Source organism: Oenanthe melanoleuca, chromosome 2 (genome assembly GCF_029582105.1).
Source record: "Oenanthe melanoleuca isolate GR-GAL-2019-014 chromosome 2, OMel1.0, whole genome shotgun sequence".
In the NCBI taxonomy this organism is placed as follows: domain Eukaryota; kingdom Metazoa; phylum Chordata; class Aves; order Passeriformes; family Muscicapidae; genus Oenanthe; species Oenanthe melanoleuca.
This window is the reverse complement of record NC_079335.1, coordinates 96,190,324-96,212,639: the sequence shown is the minus strand read 5'-3', so window position 1 is coordinate 96,212,639 and position 22,316 is coordinate 96,190,324. Positions and strand designations below refer to the sequence as shown.

Below are 22,316 nucleotides of genomic sequence, written 5' to 3'. Positions count from 1 at the left end.
GGGAAGTACCTTATTTTCATATTGGACTGCTAAAGTTTTATGAAGAAACAAACTCACAGTTTTGTCCAAGTTCCTTCTAGCAGATTTTAGGCTAGTGCTGAAAGGTGAATTGAGGGAACTGCATTTCAGAAAGCATGGCTCTGTGTTTCTTCTTTATTTCCTGTCTTTAGTAAATGTACTGCTTGGTGTGCATTAGCACTGAGCCTAAGCTCCTTCAGAACAATATAATTTTGCTTTAGCTATCCTATAGAGCCTTAGGAGCAGTACCTCCTTGTTGTTCTAAAGACCTTGGGTAATTCCAGAAAAAAACCACTATGTCTAATAGACATTGGACTGCTTTCATTTGAAGTGCCTTCCTAATTGTGCTGACTTTTCCAGGGCCTTGCTGACATCTCTCCAGATGTCAACTAACAGAGAAAACAGTTTAACTCAAGTTCTACATGTCTACATTCAACTTCATATTTTGCTTATTACATAGTGATATTGACTGTCTCTTTTGTCAGATCATTAATTTTTAATAGCTCTGTCATCAGCTCCAAGCCACATGTTTGCAAATCCTTCCCAGTTTCAATTCACAGTGTAATACCTTAGAAGTTGGATGCAGGTCAACAGCATTTACACAAAGACATTATCTTCCAAAAGGTGTAGTCAGTGTTGTCACATGGCTCAAATCAGAGTGGTAAAAGTCTTAGCCTGACAAACAGAGGTATTAAATGGATGATAGCTTATACAATTTAGTGTCTATTAGTGCTGACATACATACATACAATTATATGTTTTGAGGTTTGGCCAAATGAAGATCCTTAGTTTACTCCAAATTTCCCTCACCAACAATTAGGCATCTGAGTCATTCTCTGAAAGTTTCAATAGACATAATAATGTCAATTCTTGTAGAATTATCAATTATTTGTTATTACTTTGCCATTATCATACACTGAATTTTAGTTATCTCACTGTATTGAGGCTTGTTTCTGACTTCCACTTTATTTTTTTTTGTCTGATTCCCTGAAGTATGACCTCACATTTTCTGAAAAGGAGAACACACAGAGAGCACACTCTCTCCTCTAGCATGCTCAGGAAATTAACATCTTGTGTATGTAACATCTCTTGATTGTCAAACTTTTTCTCCACAGGCTGCATTTGCTCTTTGGCTTCAAATACCTGTATCATGAATTCTAATTCTCCAGATTAAAGTTCTCCAGCTTGGTAGGATTAGGCTGCTGATGGCTTCACCAACTGATTAAAACCTGATAGAACAGTTCTGAAAATAAACAGGCTGACATCATTCTTCTGCATTCTTCAGTGCAACTGATTTAACTGGACTAATGCAAGACAACCAGAAGACATCTTTCTTTTAACTGTAATCTCTATGTCCTCCATACCTATTACCACTTTCTCTATTTCCTGAGCTACAACAAACGGGGAAGCAAGTCTTGCTATGCTCTCTGCTTTTCCCATGTTTTTGCAGGGAACCAGACAGCGTTTGTACTGTCTTGTGTATTGCAGTATGTACCCTGCAACACAACACTTGCATTCCTGTTCAGTCTGTCTCTGTCCTGTTTCCTAATTTGCTTTAGTTTGCCCCTGTTCTGCACTGATAACACTTTTTTGATCCTTTTGCTACACAGTTCAACTGCCCTTGCCATTTGAAGAAATTTTTCTGTTTCTTTCAGCACCATCCCCTATACGCTGTAATCATTTGCCCCATATATGTTTCTGTCTCTCATTAAGTGATCTTTTATGTCTCCAGAAGTACATGTGGATGCCAGATTATGTGACTGTGAGGCAGGCATGTATTGCCCCTTATGTTTCTTGGTTATAGATAAAAAATAGTCACATTCCTTCTAGGGTCACAGCATATCAAATACTTGTATTAGCTACAACGATGTTTTATATATCATTTGTATCAACTATGTCTCATTCACTTCTCTTTTTCACCAGAAGTGACAGTAGAAATGTTTTATTATACTTTTCTCACCATTACACTCCCTAGCCAATGCTACATCCGCTATGTATTACTTATGCTTGAGTAATGATTTTTTATATGGGAATTCTGCTTTATAAGTGGACTTAAAGTCTCATGGCTGTTCATTGCCTCATAGCTGCTTCTTTTCTCTCTTTAAAGCTCCTGTTTTGTCTTTCAGTAATGATTTATTCTTCTTGTGTCACTTGACTGACTATTGTATCACACTGTTCTTTACTGCACATAAGGAGGGCAGAGAATGCCCCACATTTGAGAAGCCCAATGTAATCTATAACATTACCTGCAGAGATTATTCACTTGCCATTAACATCCCAGCCACAAGCACACAAACTAGCTCTCTGGTGACTTCTTCATATCCATTTTCATCTTAAAGTCAGTGCTTCCCTGTGCCAACTCTATGTCTTATTCAGCAAGGATAAACTTTTGAGAATACCATAAAATAAGAATCTAATGAGTTTCTCTATACTAGTAAAGTAACAGATGACTTCTCTACACCACATGATGCCTCACAATAACTGCTATCTTTATTCCATGGCAGCTCCCCATTCCCTCTTAAGAAGTATTCCAACAATTTATTTTAAACCAGTTGCTGAGAAAAATGTTTTAATACTTATACAAAGCACTGAAAGCTGAGTGTAAGACAAACTGTAGAAGAATATCTCCCCTGAAACAATAAAACAGAGGTTTTGCCATTCAGGACCTTGAACACTGCAGCCAGAACCAAGGGGTGAAGCCAATGCACAATGTCACTGACTGATGACAGCCTCTAGGAAAAGCAGAATAAAAGGGGTGGGGAAAATCCCCAAAAGATTGCTTTCTTTTTCAGTTATTTGTGCATTAACTGTTCTGCCTGCCCTGTAATTTCTATGACCTCCAAGTCTCCCCAGGATTATGAATACCTATTGTTGACTTAATTGGCAGAATAAAAAGAAACATCTGCCAAACAAACCCAGTTTCTTAACCTCTGATGGTCTTAGACACACTATGACTGTGAGAAAGAAAAATGCATTTTGTCTCTATGAAAAAGCTCCTTCCATATGAACAGATCCTTCCATAGTCCAGGGAGACATTCCCAGTGTAAATCAGAGAACCAATATAAAACAGAAACTTCATAAAGGCTGTTTTGTTGTCAGATGCCCATCTAATGTGGCCTGTGGAATATATCCATAATACTAATACTAGGCTGGAAGGGAAGGGTAGAATTAAGTTGATGAATTAAAAAGGTCTTTCTTTCTAGAAAATAAGTTTTGAGGGAGGTAGGTAGACACACAGGTGGACAGAAGGTCTAAGGATGTAAATGAAGAGGTTTTTAAAATAGAATAGAACAAATGGGATAGTTGAGTTGAAAGAAACATATAGATATCATCTAGTCTAACTGTCTCACCACTTTTTCTGTCTAGTGAAGGGCTGGATCTGCTGGTTGTGGCTGCATGGAGGTGACTCCAGCAAGGTGCTGGTGGGCAGAAGCCTCATTAAAGCATCTCTTGGTTCTCCTGCCTTCATACATTGCTGTCATAGAATGTAGGAAACAGGAAAATTCACAGTCAGATCATCTGAATTTAGATTTCAGAAAACCACGAAGAAATGTAGGTTTCATTGTCCACATCATATTCTGGATTTCATGGCATTCATGAGGCACAAGAAGCTCTGTCTCATGGTATAGGTCTACAGCCCTCATCCTCACCACCAGCTAAAGCTCTGACAGAAGAGACACTCATTATAGAAACTGTCAGTTATGAAGAACTGCAGACCAAAAATAGATACCACAATGTCAGGTGGAGTGCCATGAGTTTCTGCTCTACTTAAGAGCTATTAGACCAGGAAAACATTCCCAGAGGCATGAATAGATCACAGGATGACTGTAAGCTATGAATGTGATACAGACAAATACATTTTTGTGTGTCAGGCAAGATATTTCTATAGGAAAGGCAGGCATTTTGCAAAGCCCTGATGAGACCTCATCTGTATCACTATGGACATTTCTCATTTTTCAGGTTCAAGAAAGATAACTTCCCTCTGGAATGAATGCAGGCAAAAATTACAGCCTACAGAAGAAAATGACAGTTGGAAGGAGCAATACAAATGCTTGGAGGGCAACCATCACTTTCAAGAAAGAGATACATGATTAAGGCCAAGGAAGAAAAAGAGCTATTGAAGTACAAGAAAAAATATGGAAAAGAACACAAAACCTTTGGACTTCTTTCCAAGAAGGCAACCTCATCATAAACAGTGTAGTGGCCAATGTTCTTTGGTGAATTGGTGGGAAATCATGCATGCTTTTTATATCCCTGCAAGGCCAGGGAACCAAATCCCTGCCTTTCATCTCTAGCATCACCACAACAAAAAATATTTATATATTATATAAATGCCCTTATTTACATAGTCTGAAATTGCATACTAATTTTGGCACCAAGGCAAGAACAGTATCTTCCTTAGCCTTTCATTACTTTCACTCTTAAATACTAAAGGCAAAAAAGATTTGACAGGGTTAAAGCTAAGACCTGAACATCTCCCAACAATGCAAGGTAGGCAAATAACTCTTAGTAAGGTTAGAGGGAAAAATTAACTCTGAAAGTTTTACCCTGTGTCTGAAGGGTGTTTTACACCATTTATAAGCATGGCCAGTGGTTGTGTTTAACATAGGAGCTGTGCAGCTAGTTTTAGTGGGACAAGGGGACATGATGGCAATAGCAGCAGTGAGCTATATTCCCAGTTTGTGACAATCATCTTCATCAGATGACAAGCCCCTCAAGAGATGCAATGACCCACCAATCTCTGGAGGTGCCCGAGGCTGTCACACCTTTTCAGCTCGATAGCAGTGGCAAGACCTTCTTGAGGATCACTGGAGAGTATGCCATCCTCACCCCTGGGGAACCTGGGACAGCAGTTGCATGAAATGGGATGCAGAGATGTTGCCAGCATTCCTAGTGCTTTGAAGCACCCACTGGTGCCCTGTCAGACATGGAAAGGAATTTTGCCCCCAGTAGACCAGACCAGCAGCATTTGGCCACTCTCAGAAGCCCCTGAGGTGGTTCCAGGCAATGCAGATTAGGGTTTGGGCATCTCCTTGAAGGTGTGAACAGTCTGTGGGGCAGGGAGGTGACAGGTTTTGCTCATGTGCTCAGGAAACAGCAATCACCACCAGCACTGGGGTCAGGAAGGACTCTTCCCCTAGAGCACATTGGCACTGTTTAGGGCTCCTTCAGTCCCTTTTGGCTCAGCTGTTGCTTGTTGCTCATCCCCTATGAGGATCACCTGTCATGTCCTGCAACTTGGGGGGGAATGGCTGGGTTTTTTTGCCCATGCTGGACTATAAATTTTCCCTGTGATTTATTTTATCTTTCTCTGCAGACTGAGCACAGCCTGTTGTCAGAGCTTCTTTGGGCCACTTTGGCCATGTACTGCTGGTCATGTTCCACAAAGGCAGCCCTCTTGCCCTTCATCTGCTGAATGAAGCTTTCTAGACTCCCAGGGCAGGCTTCAAGAACAGCTCCCAGGGGTTGGCAACCATTCATTTGATGAGCATATCCTGCTTCAGGAAGAAGAATGGAATGGAATGGAATGGAATAAAAATAGAATTGAATACAGTTCAGTTGGAAGGGACCTGTGGTAATCCTCTAGTTCCACTGCATTCCACTGCCTGACACTTCAGAGCTGATAAAATTAGCTGCTTTAAGAGCAGTGCCCAAATGCCTCTTCAGCACTGACAGGCATGGAGCACTGACCATTTCTCCAGAATGCATTTTTCAGGGTTTCACCACCTTCTGGCTTAAGTGTTATATCTGAATTTCCCCTGATGATGGATGCACATTTCAGCCATTCCCACATGTCTTGTCACTGCGAGGCTGAGAAGAGTTCAGCACCTCCCTGTCTGTTTCCCCTCCTCAGGAAGCTGTAGGCAGCAGTGAGGTCACCCCTCAGCTCCTCTCCAAACCAGACCAGCCCAGTGCCCTCAGCTGCTCCCCAGAGCACATTCCTGCCAGCCCCTCCCCTGCTTTGGTGCCCTTCTCAGGACATGTTCAAGCACCTTCACATCCTTTTTAAATGGTGGGGCCAGAACTGCACACAGCACTCGAGGTGAGGCTGCCCCAGTGCTGACCTCAGCAGGATAATCACCACTCCTGGCTGCCTGCTGATGCTGTGTTTGATGCACCCCAGGATGAGGTTTGCTCTCCTGGCTGCCAGGGCACACACACTGCTGATCCCAGTGAGCTTCCTGCCAACCAGCATTCCCAAACCCCTTTCTGCAGGGCTGCTCTCCAGCCACTCCTCTCCCAGTTCAGACTCATGTCTGGGATTACTCCATCCCAGGTGCAGAATCCAGCATTTGGTTGGTTTTGTTCCATGTCATTGGTGACTGCTTAATACTCCAATCAATCCAGATCCCTCTGCAAGGCTTTTTGTCCCACAGTAGAGTCAGCAGCACATCCTAGTTAGGTAGAACCACAAAACTTACTCATCATCCATCAACTGCAGCCTTCAAATCACTGGGAAAAAGATTGAACAAAACTGACCCTAGAACTGAGCCCTGAGGAACACCACTGGCAGCAGGTCACTGAGAGGTGTTGCCCTGCTCATTGTAACCCTTTGAACTCTACCATTCAGCCTGTCCTTCACCTTCAAGTTCACACATGGTAGTGTTAGTCTACACAAAAAGGAAGGAACACTCAAGGGAACTCCATGTAAAATTACTTAATTCCTTGTAATCCAGATGGACAGTGTAAATGCTGTTCTCAGCATAGCATGTTGTGCAGGATCTCCTGTAGTTTACAATATACAGAGAGTGTATGTGTCCATGTTATAGATGTCTGGGACAAATTAAATTACTGAAAAAAATGTCTAAGAAACTGGGGTGGATGTGGATGCAGAAAACCCTAATAGACAGTATTAGAAAAATATGGAAAAAACTCATCAATTTAAATCTACCTACTTTTTCAAACAGACTAAATGAATTTCAGCATCATATAGATAACATAACCACAATGCACAGTATGTATGGCTTAAATCCATCCTTTAAGCCTTTGAAAGAGAAGTACAAAGGAAAGAATAACTAATTGGCTGTTTTTTTGGGTTTTTGTTTTGTTTTGTGTGTTTTTTTTTTTTTTGTTTTTTTTTGTTTGTTTGTTTTTTTGCCAGTAGATGAAATAGCATTAGAAAAGATAATTTATGTCATATCCTGTATGGTGAGTGGTTATATGAGAGTGTACTCTGGTGCACGTCTTAGTAATTTGCATTTTTTCCAATTATAAAGCTCTCTTACAGCTACATAGATGTGAATCCATTTGATCACCTAGGGTTTTATTGTAGGCTGGATGTTACCAGTGGAAGAAGACCACTTGTGGCTGAATTTTATATTCATTGTATCTTAAAATTCAGGGCAAAATTGTTTTCTTGACCAGCATGTCTCATTATTTCACAGTTTCAGTATTTAGGAAAGACTGGAAATACGAGACCTGTGGAAGAAACCAATCTGCAATCAAAAGTCATAAGTCTTTCAAATGCTGAGTTGTACACCAAGGACATCTGCCCCCAGAAATAACTCTGGAATTAAATAAAATCACATTCCTGCCTGAATTAGTGCCTTTGGGTAGCTATTGTTAGTTAACTAGCTAAAAGCCTCAAAGAAGTAGAAATCAGCTATTGTCTCAGTATGATGAGCAAACCAAAACACAGTCCTTCCTCCCCAAAGTGGGGTTCAAATGTCCTGGTTACTAGGAGCAGGACTTCTTTCATTTTACAAGCAGGGAGATGGTAATGGTTACATTATTCAAATATAAAACTAAATCTTGAACTACTAAAAACTCTTCTGGTAAAGACATTAAGCACTAGAAGACAGATATTTCCTAAATTATGATTGAGTTTTCAATCTTATCTCATGGCTTTTTAAAGAGCTTCTACAAATGGATCCTTTTAATATTTCTGTGTAATTATCAGTCACTATGTTGCAAAGTGTACCATGGATTGGAACCTTTCATTTTGTTTTGCATATATTAGGTTTCCTATTTTACAGTACATTTAAGTTGATTACTTAGAGTAAATTTAGAAAAATTATATGACAAAGCTCCAAATAGAGTCTTCAAAAAAGAGCAGAGCACTTTTACAGCAGACATGTCTTACTGCAAATAAGACAATATTAGTTTAATTCGTTCATCCTGAGCTTAAAAATTATCCACAATTTACTAAGGCATATAACACCAACAATGTATTCACAACAAATCATCAGAGCATGTAAGTTCACTGAATGTACCCAATATTTGAAATCTGGTTTATAAATAAATAATTCTTTTTTTTCCTGGCTTTAAAATTATTTCTTCTTGGATATCAAAGATAAGTAAAATTACCCATAAATACTGTTCAAAGGTAAGCAGGTAAAAATTCGGTATGATACCAAGGATTAACCTTGTTTTCAATAACAATAATTTTCTTTATACAGGATTTAAAAAAAATAGTCTATATACTAAATAAAAAAATATTTAGATGTCTGAATTTTCGGAATCACCTCTACTTATAAATTATATGCACTGTAATGACCTAATTCTTCTCTCTCAACAGTTTAACACCAAAAAACCTCCTTGGGTTGTCAAGTGTAGAAGAGTTTATAACATATTCACATGTGATATACAAGTATAATGGATAATTATGTTATTGAAGTATATTATTATATGTCATTGTAACTGGTGCCCAGTGAAAGATAAAATTTCAAGACTAAGATAAGACTTTAGACTTATAGCTTCTAAATACAATCAATGAAGCATTTTGATTCATATTTGTGTACACTTGGAGAAAAGAATACCAATTTATGAAAATACCTGAAAATGAGAAGTATATGCTATGCCTCAAATATAGCAACTGAGTGAAAACTTCCTACATTAAAAAACAAAAACATGCAAAAAATACAGAAGTAAAAAAGTAAATGTGAATTCAGGGAAATGCTAATGTTGCCTCATGGATATTGTGAGTGATGCTGCTTTGAGTAGTGAGCTTTCTAGCAGTGAGAATCTGAAAATCATATTAAAGTAGTAAACAAGATATTGCTTTCTTTTTTGAAGTCAACTGGAAGGAAGATTCCAAGGTACCACCACACAAGACAACATTTTGAAAAGCTTAAAATCTCTCAGAATAATAACTCTTAGGAGGTGAATGGCTTAACTGGGAGACACTAAGGGTTTTCTTTCAAATTCTGAGCTACTCCCCCAGTTTTTCTTGTTTTCCTCTGGTAGGTTTCTCTACATTATCATTCTTACAAATGTGCTTGAAGGGTATGCTAAAGTGGTCTCTTGCAATCTAACATTGCCATGCAGCCATGTCAGAGCTACACTTTACCCATGTATTCTCATAGCACTTTCAGAGGCAGTAAAAGCTAGAGCATGGTACCTGAATCTACAAGGAACAAAAGGACAGGTCAGCATTTCTGATAATTTTTTCCTCAGGAAATCCAAGCAAAAATGAGGTGTAGAAATATAAGCTGTTAAACTCTACATTCAGTTTTGAGATAAAACAACTACTACATTATACAGTGGGGCATTGATTAGTGAGGAAGTCAGAAATTAAAACTTTCCTTTTAGGAGTTAAGACACAAGTCCTTACTCCAGCCCTTTAAGAAGGTACCAGAGGTAAATACTACCAAGACAGTGATCTGTGGCACCTTTTTATATTTTCTATCCCCCTATGTATGAAAAAATGTTAAAACTAGAATGTTTCAAATAAAGGACAGTTTTTGTCATAGATTCACTCACATAGGGATCTATCTCATAGAACCAAATCAATGCAGCTTAATTTTTAGCACTAATCTTGTGATTTCTTTAGAATACAATTAAATTTCTATGAGTCTATACAAGCTTGCATGTCTGTGTCTGGGCTTGAAACAGCAGATGTGTGCATGAAAGTTGTGTGTTGTATAAATTGGATGACTGGAATTGGGTATTTCTGCCTCATCAGCCTTAAAACTTTGTTTGCCCCACATGTTTATAAATTGTACTGCCTCTTTTCACAAATGGGCCTGATTTTCTGTTCCTTGTGATGTTTCTAAAAACAGCCTGAAAGAATATTAAAAATCTTGTTCTAATCTGCAAACTTCTGCTTCATTTTATCTCTGCATCTAGTTGAAAACCAATGAAGAACACTCCACTAACACTCAAATCAAATTTTTTTTATTTTCCTGCCAAAGGCACAATCTCAAAATAACTTTAATTCAAAACCACAAACTCACATTAAATTTTAAAATTTATTAAGTTATCAATTCCATTTAACAGATCATTTATTTTCTTTTAATATGGGTAATCTGCTTTAATTTTGTCTGTTCAGTCTAGTTTCAGAGAGCCACACAAACAGGGATTCTATGTTTTCTTAGGGAATTCTGTTCTGTACCGTAACAGATTCTGTGTCAGAAAGATTTTTCTAATCAGGTCTCAACCCAATACCTAGTGTGTCAATAGACCCTGGATTCAGCTAGTTCACATCTATTCTGTCTTGGTTGAAATCTTCTACATTCTGTGTTAGGATGGATTAGTTGGTTTTAGTTGCCTAAAAAAGAAGTTTATGTTTAGCAAAAAAAAAGTCAACACTTGAATCAAACTTGATGACTAGTAGCAGATAAAAGTCCAATAAAAAAAAATAAAAGGAAATTCTAGTAATAAAACATTTGGAAGAATTCTTGGGAATTTCCTTCTCTCCCAGAATCACAAAAGAGTTCCAGAATAGTTAGCAGAATGGAAGAGGGCAGAATAGGTGGTAGCAATGCTTTTTTTTTTTTTGATAGCCCAAATTATTAAGGCATCATTTAGAGTATTCAAGACTCGGGTCAAAATCACCTTTTTAGTTTTTGATTCTGATGTAATATGGTGTTAATTTCTGGGCTGGACATTACCAGCAAGAGTGGTAAGTACAAAGAAGAAGAACAAAAATAATTTCAAGTTCATGATATCTAAAAGGACTTAAATATTACCTACTTCAGGAATTATGGATAAATTTACTAATGTACAACAAGTACACACTATCTACTGGTGATCAGCTCTTAATCAAATGAACAACTTAGTTAACTGTATAAGCCCTATTTTGCCCCTTCTTTCTATCCAATGAGTCTTTTCATAAACTACGAGGAAAGATAGCATCAAATTTTACAAAATATAAATATTATGCTCTGTGAAAAAACATAGTTAATTGTGAGTTCTATTATATCAGTCTTTTGCATGAAGAAGTGAGAAACATAACTTCATGGGCCAAGAGACTTACCCAGAGGAGATCAGGAAGTTTGTGATGCACTCTATAAAACTGCAGATTTTCCTGTACATACACAGTGCACAGACTGCAACTAAAAAGAGTTACAAAACTGTAACTGCACTATACTTACCCAAAGAACCTGAAAAAATCTGGGCAATTTACCCTACATAGTTTGTCAAAAAGTTATCTAGATAAAATTTTAGTCATGTAAGTATTTTCATGGTACAAAAATATTTAAACCTCATAAAAGACAAACAAAAAAAAGTTTCTGTGTTAAACTGGAGATCATGTGGTTTTTAATAATTAAGTTAATCAGGCCTTTAAAGACAGATGCTGATATTTGGCAAATTTTCCATCTCTTGAGGACTTCTGAAAAAGACAACCTATAGTCAAACATACGTGAAAGAGTTAAATTGATGACATTCTATGGTCAATGTCATAAAAAGGCAAAGCACGACCTAATGGCCAATGCTGAACACAAAGTTGTTCAGTCTAGATTCACAGAAAACACAGTAAAGCCAAATTACTCTTACCATTGATGGGAAAGCAGGGCTTGGGACAAGATGATATGGAGGTAACCCAAGTGAGGATTAGTCTACTCAGTGTCCTAGGGATTAAGTAAAATTGTCTAAATGTTTAAAACATATTTTTACATTTAATGAAACCAACCCTTTTTTAACTGACAGTAGATTCCTTTTCTTATCCAATAATTATTAAAGATCATAAAGATATATGAAAAATTTATGGGTGTTGAAGTAATCTGGCTGTTTTACAACACACCTGAGGCATGCAGATATATCTTTATAATTACACACCCTGAACTGTGTGAGCACCTGGCTGTGCTTGCTACAGAGCGAGGGTTAAGAAACTACTTTCTAAGGTATTGTTATTTATATAGAAAGAAGTGGGAAACACATTCAAACAGAAGAAAAAACCACGTCATTTCAGACAAAGTTGAATTCTAGGACAATGACACTAGTGGAAAACTCAGTTTATTTGGCTATTCAGTCAATACTTCAGCTTTCATCCCCTTTCCTCCCCCCACCATCTGACAGAAATGAGTTACTCTTGAGTTAGCTTTCCACCACAATTATGTCGACTTTAAAGAAAATCCTAGCATAGGTTAGGACACATGTAGGAAAATACAAAGAAAATATTCTCCAGTAACTAGAACTATAATTACCCATCAACATTCAGTACTTCAACCACAATTTTACTTGACCTATTATGTACAGAGCAGGAAAATGTCCCCACTTGTTCTCTGAAAATTTTTTATTTTTTCCCCCAATATAGCAGCACCAGATCCTGGAAAAAAATATGTAATGCAGCCACTTTGATTGCCAGATCCTAAAGACCGACAAAGAAATCTAGGATTTGATGTGAGAAGAATCTGGCTCAGAGACCTTGAACAGCAATTCTGGAGAGCCATTTCTTGAGTGGCAATGTCAGTACTGGTCCCAGTCAGTACTGCTACTCAGTTACTTTGAAACTGATGGAAAAGTCTACCACTAATTCCTAATCCCTTCCAATAACTGAAGTCCCAGAACTAGGTAAGAAACAGCTGCCTTTTCTTGCTAAAAACAACTTTTAAAGTATTAACTGTGGCATTAAGACCACTCCAAAAGGTATAACAAGTTTTAAAACATGTGGTAGAGAAATTCTGTGGAAACATATGACAGAGGAGCAAAAATATTAAAAGGTTTGTTATTTATGTTTTACTTTAAAATGATTCTTAAAAGATTTCAAATTAAAGCATCATTTATTAAAAAGATGCACTAGCCTTCCCACATAATTCTGAAGACAATAACATATTCCTCGCCATTCCCACCATCTCTTTTCTGCTTTTGCAATCAGTATGAATATACTGCTTATATATTTATTAAAAAATTTTAAAGCATTTTGAAAATAGCTAGGTGAGCTGTCATACATTAATTGTGTAAGTTCCTGTAATGGTCATGGACTCTTCAAAGCTGAAATCAGCTCTGAGAATGTAAAAGACATAAATAGTCAGTCCTGATGACTAAAAAAGGTGAATGAGGTAACAGTAATGCTGGTGAAGTCATTTGTCTCCAACATACCATAAATAGTGAAGTGAAATTATAATTTTTCAACCAACATTGGTTATGCACATGCATGCGTGCACACACAGACACACACACACATATGAAAAAACAGCTGATGAGAAGCAGACAGGATCAGAATTTCAAGCAAAGGATCTTGAAAAAATTGTTGGGATTTTTTATGTTGTTGTTTTTGTTCTTATATTGAAGGATCTCCTAGCTGCAGGAAATAATGGATTGGAGTACAGACTTCCTTAATTTCCTGCAAACTTCCTCCATGTGGAAGTCACTTTTCTCTGCTTTATATCTAGCTCTACTGAAGCCTCCTCTACTACACTTACATTAAATAGTCAAAAAAAAAAAATAGTATGTATCACTAACAGCCATATTTGCTCCCTGTATTGAAATGATCTGATCAAATACATAGACACAACACTGTTGTTTCCTTATTATAAGTAATCTTCCACATACATGAATAAAATAGGTATAAATAAATACATAACAAATACAAATAAATATTTAAAGTAACTGAGTTTTCTCAAGAAACTCCTTCCCTGAAGAATCAAAATAGTTTTCAACTATTAACTAAGATCCAAAAAACTGCAAACAATTAGCTTGGTAAGACACAGATTGATTTTTCCAAGGTTATGGAAGAAATCTGTGGCACAATAGGGAAGTCCTATTAAATTTCTTGCCTCTTTGTCTTATTCTTTAAAACCATTCTTCTAAAAGATTGATAGCAATTAGTCTCCATGGAACCATGACACCATTTAATGAATCACACAACAGGAAAAATCCTACCTCTGAAAAAATAATTCTTTCCTGTTTCAGTAGTATATTTGTAATGCACAGTGACAGGAGAAGACCGGAAAAAGGGACATTTCTCCTGAGTGGGTTGATTAATTAACATAAGTTGCCTGAATTCAGTCCAAGGAATCTATGTCAAGGAGGAATCCTGCACTATTTTTCCTGAGCTTGGAGTAGTCCCCCAAACACTTTATCTCAAGAGTACAGAAGGAAATTATGAAGCCAGGTACGAAACTGGCCTTTCTGAGCAATTAAGTCATCCTTGATGCACATCATGGGCCAGAGGATAGGCATTGTGTTTATCTACTCAGGAAATGGGGATGAGAAGAACGTACAACATAAACATCATCAAAACTACAAATATTTGTTTTGTCTGGAAGAGGTGATTTACACAAGCTCTACAGTTATATAGTTTCCTGTTTGATCAGAGATGATTCTGAAATCTAGGCTTATATCCAAATCCCCAGTTTGCTAAGGCTTAGAAGGGATCAGAAATGAAATTTAATTCACAAAGATTCCAACTAGTTAATAAATTCTAAAAAGGTTAGTTTGTTAGGGACAGCTGAATACATTGTGGCTTTCTCATTAAAAAATAATATTACAAACACTGTTTTGACTTTAAACAACAATTGCCAGCCTTCAAAAGTCAACATGAGAGACTAGATAATGCAGAAGATGGAAGTATTATTATCTGAGTTTCCTAAACCATGTAAGTAGACTGAAATTGAAAAGGTTTGGGAAAGATTGTAATCAGTATGGGTTGGGAGTACCCATTGTGCTCCATGTTGGCACTCAGAATAGTCAGTGGCTTCCAGAAATCCACATACTACCACTCTTTGTAAAAGTCATTGGCAAAGTAGTTCAAGATTAACCCAGACGCTAAAACTTCTCAAAATTTTGTCCCTTCATTTACAGTAGTGTCTCTGTACCATCCAGCATCATCTGCAATCTGTCACATGTGGCATGTATAAAGCATGATTTTTTTTGCCCCTGAAAGTACTTTCTGTGCTCTACATTTCTCATTTGATTAAAATGTGTCATTTCTCCTTCAGATGTCTGTGGAAAGGGCTAAGCACAACAGAGCTGAGGATGAGATACTAATGCTAATCACAGAATAAGAACATAATCCAAGCTGGAAAGGACTTCAGGAGGACTCCACTCTTACTTGGATCAGGTCAGAGTCATGCCCTAGGTCAGATCAGGTTGCCCCTGGCTTTACCTAGCTGTTCCTTGAAAATGTCTGAGATCAGAGTATGCAGACCTCTCTGGGCAACCTGCTCCACTGCCTGGCTGTTGTCATGATGAAGAAGACTTTCGTGACATTACAGGCTGAATCTGTCTTGTTCATCATCCTCCCACCGTGCACTGCCATGAAGAACCCAGCTCTCCACACTGATAATCTTCCTGTAGGCACTGGAGGGCTTCTGGCAGACCCCCTGAGGCTGCCTTTTGCCCTGGCTCTACCTTTCCAGCTGAGGTGCTCCAGCTCCTGATCATCTTTGGAGGACCGACCTGAACTAAAGGTGATTAAGTTGCCTTGAGGTACAGAAACAGAAAAGACTCATTAGTTCAGCCCTACAATCAGATGAACCAGTTCTGGCAAGAATGACTCAAGCAGGGCTCTGTCACAGCACATTCTATATATGATACGTCAAGTGTATGAATATGTCAGTTCTAGAATAACATCATGACATGAATATACGGAATTATATAGGTGAAACATTACCCTAGTGAAACCACTGAACTACCACAGAATTATATTTTTCTTTGGAATGTTCTCACAATCTTTTACAAAGTCACTCTTAGTCAGACACAATGAATTCTCTTTATCACATTCATTCTGGAATCTGAGATATCTTGATACTAGTAACAGCAATGCAATGTATTTGTGCATAGACATTTTTCATGAATACTTGAAAAAAGAGATATCAAAATGTAAGGTCTCTTTCTTTCCTACCATAAAGATACATTCTGAAAAGAAAAATTACTAGAAAAATGTTCTTTGTAGTACAACTTCTCCTACTCCCTTTTCATCAGTACCCTATAATGCACTTACCAGCACATAGTATACCTTAGGCTGGGAATCACAAAAACAGCAAGGGGGAAAGGTGAGGAAAGAACCAAATTCAATAACTGTACCAAAAGATATTTAAGCAAAGGAGGAGTATTAATTGCCAAGTCCAACATTAAAACTGTTGCCTAATGTCAATGACAAAATCTCTCAATTTCAAGCTGCAAGATCTCCAATGGAGGATTCATACACAAATTTGAATCAACTCTCAAACTGGGGGCATGTCTGGAGAAGGACTACTGCAAATCAATATGCTAGACACAGAGGCCACCTGTGATACTTGGAGCTGAAATCTGCCAGCATGCTTCGCTTAATAAGTGCCTGTGACTGCACTCACAACTTTACTTGGCAGCAAAAGTCAGACCTCTGTCAAGAGCCTGAAGTGTGATGACCAATTCAATTAGTAAAGGACACATTGAAATCTGGCTTATATGATTAAGAAATAACAGCAACATATTTTTATTTTGGGATTAGAATCTCCCCAGTCTCTCTAAAGAAAAACATTTTCAGCCTATTCAGTTTCAACATTAACATTAATAACTTAATTTTCCTTAATAAACAATCCTGACACAGAAACTAAGACCTTAGTAAACTTGTTCTCTACCAAATACAAGATATTAAAATACAACCACAATTAAAAAAAAAAAAAAAAAAACAAAAAAAAACCCAAACCAAAACAAAACAAAACAAAAAAAAAGCAAAAACCACTTCTATTTTTAACTGTCATTGAAAAGAAATTACCTACTGTAGGCTTTCTTTGCACACTCTTCCCTGCACTCTTCAGATATATCATTGGGCAAGACAAATACAGGGTAATTCTATTACCTATCATCAACAGTGGCCAAATTCACTTTAGTTTTTGGATAGAGTAATGCACTGTCTTTCCAGTGATATCAATAGGTCCATTCTGCTCACACTGAATAAGTGTTCTTCCCCATTTCCTCCCCTGTCTCTCCCCTCCTTGTCCTCCCATGCCAGGAAAGGAAGGAATTCTACTTTTCCTGCTCAAATATCCAATAATCATTTCAGCCATCTGTTTCAATACAAGAAACTCTTCATAGAAGTCCATCAAAATGGCAAACCATTAGAGACTAAGATGATTTATTTGAGTCCAGTGCAGTGTCAGTAGTTTAATAAAATAAAAAATAACTAAGGATTTGGGAAGTACTATGGCTTACCTATGTAAAAACTCACTCTCTTGCCAATACATTCTATCACTGCTGACAGACATTAGAACATTCCTTTCATCTCTTTCCTCTTCTTGCAGTTTAAGCTATCCCCTTAAGGAGTATTTGCTTTCTCTAAGATAGATTATAAATTGTATGCAACATGAAAACCTTACACACTTCCTCTACCATCTGTAAGGCTTTTATTTCTACTTCTTAAAAAAGAATTACGTGAAAAAACTTTTATTTGTCTTTTCATTTTGGGTAAATAAACCAGGATTATTTTTCTGTAAGATTTTTTTTAAACGGACTGCTATTTCCAGATATGTGCATCTAAATTAGAGAAGCATTTTTAATACAGTCAACCAAATATTTAAATCTAGTGAGAACAAATGTGGAATGCAAACTGTGATAAAGAGTAAATATGGAGCATACAAATCCATACACACAAACACCCCCTCTATTCATGAAGAAAACATGATCTAATAAGGGCTTGATTTCTTTCAAATACTTCTTTCTGCATCTCATTGTGATTCCAGGATGTGCAAATTAAGAAAAATTTTATGGGTCAAACTCTTCTTAACACTACATGTACTCAAGTCAACTGAAATTGATGACGACTGGATGCAATGTCAGAGGGTGGAACTAGCCCAGAAAATCACAATGCAAGGAGCAGTTCTTAGAAAAATAGAAATTACATAGTGCTTTGAATGATGGAGAAAACAATTCTCAATGTGGCCTGGGAGAAAGAAAGGCAGAGAGAAGCAGAAAAATTGACCTAACAGCTAAGAGACTATCAGATTAGGATCAATTATCAAAACCAAGACAACTGCAGGAATCTGTATGTTCATAATAGCTCTGGTTGAACTAACCCCATTATATAACTAAGTCTTATGGAAGGAAAGCTACACCAGTACCCAATCCATTTAGAGCTGTAAAGAGGAGAGACCAGTTTATTACTTTTGTACATACTTCTGTATTCTTTGGAAGTACAAAATGACTATATAAGACTTCATTATGACAGAGCTTCATTAAGTCTTCAGTACAAATTTCCCTCCTCTTTCATCTTCTTTTTTTTTCTTTTAAACAGAAATATCCCTAAAAGAAGCCTGGGTAACTTGCAAAATCAAGCTAAATCAAAGACAGATTCACATATTCATGTAGATGATTTAGCAGCAACGTTTCTAGCAGTGGGAGTTTGCAAATATTATCAAATTCATGTTCATGTTATGACAACTGACCGATGGAAACCAGAAGCTATTCTGACACATTTTAACCCATTTTTCTGCTACTGGGATGACTATGAGCACAAATGTCAGCCTGGCTAAACTTTTATTCATTTGAGTGAAATGTGAAGATGTGTCATGTCCTCAGCTGAGTTCCGGAACCACTCAGGATGTCATGCAGCAAAAAGGATTAAACATCTAACCTGGAACAGCTATCTTCCCAGCTGTTGGATGATTCATTTCCATCACAAGTCCATTGTGCAGTACCTAGGAAAGCAAAACAAAACAAAACAAAACATGTATGTAATATAAAATACAATCAGTTCCTCAACTCAAGAGGAAAAGAAGAGACAAATATCATGTTCTTTCACAGACTTTCTGAAAATACAAGGAGCTACAGCAGAAGTAGTCTGCTTAATGTATAAAATAAAAGCTTTGATGTTTGACACTATTTTTTATTTATGCAGCTAAAAAATGCTTCACTAAGACTGCACATGTCTAACATATCTTTAAGCTCTTATAGTCATCATCAAACATAAGAAACTGATTTTACACTTTCAACCACCAACAGACAACTGGTACCAACACAGAATGACTATTAAAATCTTCACCCTCTCATTTTAACCTGCAATATGTACTGAAGGCCTGTACATAAACTATGTTATCTTTTTTGTTTGTTTTTGCAGTTAGTTAGTTTTGAGCTTGTGGTGGATCATACTGTAAAATGCTGTCTTAATAGCTTTTACAAACATTTTGGAAAGTTTAAATAATTTTGATTTTTTTTTTTTTCTGTTCTTTTGAGTGGGTATACAATACTTCAGGCCCTGTGTATATCTATATGGAATGATTATTCATCAGAGTTTTCATATCCTTGTCATTAACCTCAGCCAGAAAAATCGTGTGATTTCAAAATTGTCAAGTAACAGAGAAAAAGGTACTCATACTAGTAAACTCACTGCTCTTGTTTATATAATTCTGCACCCAAAGTCACTAAACAATATTTATAATTTCTTTACCTATTATTCTTCTATCCTTGTAACACTGTTACCTTAATCATATAATCAGAATTATTTAAAGAAAAATAGCCACCCAGGAGGCAATTGTTTTCATATCCAATGTAACAAGTCTAGAATGTCTTGCAAATTTATGAAACATGGGAAAAGCCTTTTAAGTGATCATGTAATATTTCTACCTATTTACCTAGCGCCATGAACAACACTAGCAATCTTGACTATTAATGACAAGTGTTGGTCTAATTAATCTTTAAAATTTCAAGTTAATAAGATGAGAATTTTCTTATGTAGTCTGCACCTTATTCTGCATTTTTATTACTAGAAAATTTTCTACTGTTACATAATCTAAGTGTCTGTCTATTAAACATCTTCATTCTTGTCTTTTCCCCAACTGAACACAAAAAACCAATCACTATCATCTTCATAACATTCTTTTATGTACTGGAAGATTGTAATCACATCCTCCCTCAGTCTGCTCTTTTCTAGACTAAACAAAACTAATTCCTTTAACCATTCTTTCCAGGTCAAATTTTGTGAACCCTTTATCTGTGTAGAATAGCCTGCTTAAAAATTCCCATTCCTGAACAGGTGGTGTCAAAAGGTCAGGTCAGCTTTCTCTTAGCTTGTGGGGTGAACCTACTTAGCTGACATTTAGAAATCCAGATATTTCCGATAATAGATGCTGGTGGAACAATGTCACTTCACTGGTCTAATTGCTTGGCAGCATACCAAATCATTACTTCTATTTCTCTTTTAGAAGGTTAAAGGCAATTTTGGTAGACGTTCAAGTGAGACATTTTTCAAATGGCAGAATTAGAAAATATAATTGCTTTTTTAAATTAATATTTAGAATCTTTCCTGTCCTGCCCTTAATCAAACAGTATTGAAAGTTTGGCCTCCTTTGTCCACAACTTACTTACACGAGCTCCCTTTAGGCATTTAATTGGTTATTTGGGACCTGAACACTAGAAAATGCATGCATTTGAACTTGAAATCCACAGCATGCTGAGGTGAACAAGCAGTTCTTTAGATGGCAAGTTAAAGTATGTACCTATAAGTGGCTGCATTTGGTTAAAACAACCCATTCAAATTGTCTAGCAGCTACTCAGGGCTCCACAAAAAAATCATGTTTTTCTCTGTTCTGAGTCTCTAAATTCTATTCTCATTAAACAGATCTAAATTGCTTTTAAAATACCTTTTTTGTTAGATTCAAATTCCACATCTCTTTTCCTTACAGAATGAAACTAAAAAACTTATGAAGTATCTTTGAGGATCACCACTACTCCTTTTAAAAGAATTGCTTAAGATGCAGTCAGGTTTCCTTATTGTTTTCATTATTAGTACAGTGTTCAACTTTCCTCTCAGATATATTCTTTAGTAAAAAACACTGATATTTATATTAATCTTATTTTCTACAGTAATTAATTACTTCCAACTTTTCTTTTGAAGAAAACAGTCACCAAGAAATGACTGGTCAACAACTGTGGATTTTTTTCCCTACATCAGCAGCACACTTTAAAATAACTAAGTAATTTCCCATTCCATGCATTCCACTATTAGGATTCCCAAAAACAAATTGAAAAAAAAATTCACCAACTTCTCATGTGCATTCTTAAAAAGCACTAAGGATTACTGCATTCTAGCCTTGGGAGAATGCAATGTTCACATCCTTTATCATCAAAGACAAGGAAAACCAGAGGAAAAGGTAAGAGGCACAACTCAATGGCTTTCTCCTACATTGTCTTGTGTAGCTGAAATGGTCATGATATTTCTGATGTGGTAGAGCCCTCTATTGTGTCTATATTCACCTGAGTTCATAATAAGGAACTGATGAACCAAGAGAATTAAGTAAAAGATGGTGGCAATCAATAGATCACATTTTAAATTTTTTTTCCATATGGCTTATTTTCCAGGGTAGAAATAGCATATGATCTGTTACCATGTGATATTTTTCAATCAAATAATATTTGGGAGGCATTTTACAGTGAGATCACTGTAAAGAAATCATAAGTATAGTCTTCAGTCTTTCAGTAAAAAACTTCTTAATATGTATCAGGAAAAGTGTGGCCAGCAGGACTAGGGAAATTATTCTTCCCCTGTACTCAGCACTGATGAGGCCTCACCTTGAGTACTGTGTCCAGTTCTGGGCCCCTCAGTTTAGGAAGGAATGAGTCTAGAGAAGAGCAACAAGGCTGATGCAGGACCTGGAGCATAAGCCCTGAGAGGAGCAGTGAGGGAGCTGGGGTTGTGAACCCTGGACATAAGGACACCCAGGGGAGACCTATAACTACATGAAAAGGGGCTGCAGTCAGGTGAGGGTTGACCTCTTCTCCCAGGCAACAGTGACAGGAGAAGAGGATACTCTCAAGGTGCTCCAGAGGAGGTTGTTTGGACGTTAGGATATATTTCTTCAAAGAAAGGGTGATTAGATATTGACATGGGATGTCCAGAGAGGCAGTGGAGCCACTGTCCCTAGAGGTGTTTAAGGAAAGACTGAACCTGATATAGTTGATGTGATATTCTTTGGACATATGATCTCAGAGGTCTTTTTCAACCTAACTGATTGATTCTGTGATACCATTTTATTTTATTCCAAATACAGACATCATTTCAACTCTGATGACGCAGGTAACTAATCACTCATGACAACATGGTTTCTCTTAAACTGCCAGCAAAGTTTCAAATTCTGCCTAATGTAAGTTTCCAAATCTTTATCAAAGGAGATACTGGAATCAGAAATATATCAAACATTGTAGCTCCCACCTACCCT

The 22,316-nt window shown here is 37.0% G+C and overlaps 1 protein-coding gene across 2 annotated transcripts in view; it reads right to left on the bottom strand.

Annotated features, from left to right (window-relative positions):
• SUGCT (succinyl-CoA:glutarate-CoA transferase) overlaps positions 1–22,316 on the bottom strand; it is a 315,428-nt gene that overhangs the window by 33,181 nt on the left and 259,931 nt on the right. For both annotated transcript variants that reach the window (XM_056483688.1, XM_056483689.1), the window contains one exon: positions 18,737–18,800. In XM_056483688.1, coding sequence (XP_056339663.1) covers positions 18,737–18,800 — 64 coding nt within the window. The remainder of the gene's footprint in view (positions 1–18,736; positions 18,801–22,316) is intronic.